The sequence below is a fragment of the Lucilia sericata genome, unplaced genomic scaffold (genome assembly GCF_015586225.1).
Source record: "Lucilia sericata isolate MDLA Ls3-8-SP2 unplaced genomic scaffold, ASM1558622v1 Contig000906F_arrow, whole genome shotgun sequence".
Lineage (NCBI taxonomy): Eukaryota > Metazoa > Arthropoda > Insecta > Diptera > Calliphoridae > Lucilia > Lucilia sericata.
The window spans coordinates 1-5000 of record NW_023994893.1 but is presented as its reverse complement, the minus strand read 5'-3'; the positions used below and the strand labels follow the sequence as shown (position 1 = coordinate 5000).

General features: G+C 30.6%; 2 protein-coding genes across 5 annotated transcripts in view; both read right to left on the bottom strand.

Annotated features, from left to right (window-relative positions):
• The window catches only part of LOC119608971 (WD repeat domain phosphoinositide-interacting protein 2), a 5712-nt gene extending 4386 nt beyond the window's left edge, over positions 1–1326 (bottom strand). The window contains exon 1 of one of the 4 annotated variants that reach the window (XM_037963624.1): positions 1001–1326. The gene's annotated coding sequence lies outside the window, so the exon portion shown is untranslated. Of the gene's footprint in view, positions 1–495; positions 724–1000 lie in introns of those variants that run through there. The other 3 variants (XM_037963623.1, XM_037963621.1, XM_037963622.1) reach the window with 3 other exon arrangements.
• A 961-nt stretch (positions 1327–2287) lies between these two features.
• LOC119608979 (chaperone protein DnaJ) lies at positions 2288–4316 on the bottom strand. Its single transcript, XM_037963633.1, has 2 exons — positions 3676–4316; positions 2288–3179 (listed from the first exon to the last, which is right to left on the bottom strand). Exons 1-2 carry the CDS (start codon positions 4232–4234, stop codon positions 2455–2457), a joined length of 1284 nt encoding a protein of 427 aa, XP_037819561.1. The 5' UTR covers positions 4235–4316; the 3' UTR covers positions 2288–2454.
• Between the last annotated feature and the right edge of the window lie 684 nt (positions 4317–5000).

Below are 5000 nucleotides of genomic sequence, written 5' to 3'. Positions count from 1 at the left end.
TATATTTTCTAAAGTTTTTCATTGGATTCTTTTGTTTATTCACTTCCTCAAGTTATTTTAATTGAAACTTGAGTGTTAAAATATTGTTATTTTTAAGACTATATACAGTTAAAATACTTAAAATTGGAAATATCTTGGAAAATATAGAAAGTATTATACTAAATACCAAATTTCCCTTGAAACGAAACAAAACGAAATATTGTTTTCCTTTTTTATTAAAGACAACACCCCCTTAAGGTGAATTTTTTATTAGAAAAAAAACCTTCACAATTTTAACAAATAATTCTCCAGTCAACCCAAAAATGCGTAGAAAGTTAATCCTAATGATTAAATTAAACAATTGCATAGCAAAGGCATATTGTTAAATTATAACAAAACAAAATAAACAACAGAAAAATATAAAATAAAAACTGATAAATTTCTCAAATATTGCTGCATATACACATATAAAAACATCTTCGTCGCTGTTGTCCATTGTGTCCAGTCGTCACTTACCCCACCAATGAAAACAAAACAAGTGTAGATTTCACAAAAATTATCCTTAATTATATTAAACACTATTTAATTGTTTTCTTTAAGTTTTAGCTTTAAATATTAATTAATAATTTCTTAAGTTTGTCTTTTTTATAAAGGCGCAGTTAATATTTATTTGTATGTTTTTCGCGTATTATTTTTATAACTCTAGCAGAGCAATTGCAACAACAAAAGCCAAAGTATGAAAAAAAAACCAACAAACAAAAGCAACAAGACGTAAAAAGAATCTGAGAATAAAAATTAATAATAAAAGAGAATAGAAAACAAATAGAGTGACCATGTTTAAATAAATAAATTTAAAAGTAAACTATTTATGTACCAACACATTTAAATTTAATAAGATATAAAAAAGTAAATTTAACAGTTTATTTAACTTTAAAGTTTATTTTTATTATTTTAGTTTTTATTTCTAATATAATTTTAAACATAAATTCCTTTACTTTGTTTTGTTTTTGTGCAAACTTACCTTGGCAACTCTGGACAACAGAAAAGAGGTAACAAAATAAAAATGCAAGACAAAACGTAGGAACAAAAAGAAAAAAATATGTTGTCTTTTGTTCGTTGTTGTTGTTTGCTATATAATTTGAATGTTTTGTTTTCGTTTGATTTCCAATTTCATAACTTTTTTTCTTAACACAATATTTATATTCATTAATTATCACATTTATAATGTTTCGAATTAAAACACTTTACTTATATTAACCTTTTAAGTATTATCTTTTTTAATACGATTAGAAGCAGAATGCAAGAGGACAGAGAATACCGCCGATCAAAAATTAAATGCGCCGACGACTAATACTTAAAATTAGTTTCTACGTTCCGTACCGTGATAAATCAACTGATTTGTTTTTGGATTACGAAAACCAGTCACTGTTTAAACGTGAGGTTGCCGTTAGGTTTTTCATTCCTTTATTTCATTAAAATTCTCTAATTTTTTTATTTTCAATAATTAATACTTAATTTCGGGATTTTAAGGCTGAGGGAAACTGAAATTTGTCAATTTCGGCTAAAATCTATGCTGGATCGGAAAATGGTTTCAGAATAGAGCTAGTTCCAATATTTCATTAAATTTTTTAGCTCATAAAAACATCAAATATAATATCTTTCCAAAAATCGGTTAAACTATGTTTTATATAAGACTAGACTAGACACTTTAAATTTTTGTAGTAAACATGCCTTATTTGACCCTAGCCCCCATACAGAGTCACCTTCAGAAAATTACCTTAATATCTACTATTCACTAATAAGCACTAGTATCACAATGAAATTCGGCACAAATAACTTTTATATAAACGTAAATGCCACAAATAAATTTTATAAGGATTATCCCAATTTTTGCTCTACCCGCTATTAGCTCATAACTACTTTAAATATAATACTATATTTCCTTTTTAATCTCTCGGATTCCGCTTTTAATTATTTAAAATTGTTGAAAATTTAAAAATACCTGAAAGCTTAGCCGGCTTATTGTCGATTTTAAGCCACCGCCGACATTTTTAGTGTCAGCCGCCACCGACTTCAATATTTGTCGTCGCAGGTATCTGACCTGCAGCAAGTGTCAAATTTTTGTTTATAGTTTTCTATTTCTTTTATGGCTATTGCAAATTTTATTTTTTCCGTGAAAAATGTTTTAAAAATCAATTAATCAACAATTTAAATATAAATTATTATATTCAATAACTACAAATTATAATAAAAATGAAAGAAAATAAAATATTAAAACTCATACATGTAGCCTGGCGTGAACGTTGGTCCGACTCACAGTGGGGTATCAATATTAAAAATGTAAGATTTACAAAATACAAATTTTTATTGAAATTAATCTTAATATTTATAAAAGTACAAAGATATTTTGAGTAAAAAGTTTGTTTTTGTGTATAAATGACAACAATTTTGTTGGCGGTAGGAAGGCGTGCCGCCTTAAAAGCCACGCTCAAACGTTTGTTCTTCAGTTTTGGCCAAGGCCAAGATCAATTGTCTCTGTTTCATGGACAACTGGCGTGGTATACGTACTTTAATGGTGACTATATGATCACCTACACTATCTCTAGATCTAATACCACGGCCTTTGAGTGTAATCTTGGTATGTGACTCAGTGCCCGGTTCAATTTTTACCTCAAATGTCTCATAAATGCCACGTACCTTTATCGTACCGCCTAAAATAGCTTCGGTAAGATTTAAGTACCGTTCCGTCAATACATTGTTACCCACACGCTTATAATAATCGGATTCTTTAACTTGAAGACGATAGTTAATGTGTTGCTTTGTTTGTGGATTCTCAACAGAGATAACATCTCCTGTCTTAACACCGGCTGGTACATGAACTGTTACTCTGGTAGCCTCCTGTACAAAACCACGACTATCGCATAGTTCACACTGGTTGCGATTAATGTAGCGTTTTCCTTGACACTGATCGCAAACAGTTAGAGAGGTATATGTTGCTGTTTTCTTTGACAATTGACCGCTTCCATTACATTTTCTACAAAGTTCCGAATTTGTACGTCCCACCAGACGTTGTGATTTGCCATTACAGGAGGGACATTTTTTCAAATAGGCAAATTCTATATTACGTTTTACTCCATGCACCGATTCGATGAAGGTTATATCGAGTTTTTGCTCCATATTTGTGTTTATTTGTGGGGTGGCTAAGAAAAAAAAAATCAAGTTAATAACCAGATGTTAATTAGATCGGGTCACGATCTAATTAAAATTACTCATGGGGGAAAAGGCGGATAATATCCGGAACGTTCCCGATCCTAAAACATTAGTACAGATTGCCTTTTAAGCGAACAAAACAACAATAAGATTAACTAGGAAAATAATCTTTATCTCACTAAAAGTAAGATGGGAGATATCTCCGGATAATCACTAATACTTTTCGAGACCAAAATGCCATCTTTGTGAGTATGGGTTACTTGGATATTAAAGAAAAACTGATTTTAGCTCTTGATCTAACTAGAATATCTCAGCGGAGAAACCCGGAATAATATCTGGAACGTCCTGGAATAATATAATCTCTTGCAAAGCCTCTATAACTAAGTGGACAAAGTTCGAGAATCTTTCGACTTAAACGGATAATAGATTTTCAATTTTCAAATACTCATAGTTGACCCAATAGTTATAGAATTCAGTTGTTCCTACCTTCATTTCTTGCGACATTCAACACTGCATTAGCATCACTAAATCCCATAAATTCCTTTAATTTATTTGTTGTTGTATTCAGAAATTTATTACCAGATTTGGAAACTTTATTAAAAAACGACTCCTCAGTATGACACTCTCCCGTTTCATCATATTCCAAACGAGTAGTTTCGTCTGTTAGAACATTATAAGCATTTGAAATTTCCTGAAAACGTTTTGAAACTTGTTGTGGTGCATTTTCCAGATTCAACAAGTCGGGATGATAACGTTTAGCTAAAGCATAATAAGCAGCTTTTATCTGTTGTAATGAGGCATTCTTGGGCACTCCCAACACTTTGTAATAATAATCTTTAGGCATAGGTTTATGCTCCTCTGGTTCGGCTACCAATTGAGACTTTTGCTGTTCTTCCATGCGTTGCATTTCGATTTGACGATTTGGATAATAGATGGGTTTATTAACCTTAAACTGATACGACACCGAGGCACATGCTAGTTTATTTAGTTGAAGATAATTTTGTAGTAGACAGGAACGCGTTAAAGAGTTAAACATTAATTTCATGACAATAGCTATTAGTTCAGGGAAAACTTAAGAAAATATACACAAAAGTTTTAAGAATGAAAAGAAAAACTTAAATATTTATTTTATTTGATAGAAAATTGATTAATTTTTCAATGTATTTTTCTAGGTGCTACCAAGAGGTGTCAGTGGAGATGTTTATAATCTATCCGATTGTATATTACAACAGGCTTTAATAGGTTCTACAGCAAATCCGGTAAGTTTGTTTTAATACAAAATTAATATTTATCCTTTAAATTTATCATTTATTTTTAGCTGGTGATCAATTATCTTAAACATTCTCTTTGCGCCCATTTGGTTTCATATTCCGCTGTCTTGAGACGTATTTCTAAATATGAGTATTTCGAAAGAATCTATTGTATTACCTCTCTGTTGGATTTCTTAAATTCTATTTTAGATGGTGTAACATGTCGGTAAATATTGTGTTTACTTGGGACAGTTTATTAAAAATTAATTGGTTGATCTTTATTATGTCCCTTATAAACAGTACAAAAACCGAGGAATCTATATTGCCTGGTGCAATTGTTTCATTGGTCAATTGGTTAATGCAAATATTTGCTATGGTCGCCACTAATTACGAAATGAATCGTGAAATTAATGCCGAACAATCGTATATGTTGGATCAATGTTGTGCCGTGATAGAGAAATTGGTTAAAAATCAATTTCTTTTGGCCATACTCTATGTGGGACGTCAGGAGGATTTGGAATATTATAGTAAAATACGTGAAAATTATGCCACTATTAAGAC

Coding starts and splice junctions, on each gene's coding strand:
- LOC119608979 (XM_037963633.1), bottom strand. CDS start 4,234: ATGAAATTAATGTTTAACTCTTTAACGCGTTCCTGTCTACTACAAAAT. Junction 3,180..3,675: donor GAATGTCGCAAGAAATGAAG/GTAGGAACAACT, acceptor TTTTTTTCTTAG/CCACCCCACAAATAAACACA.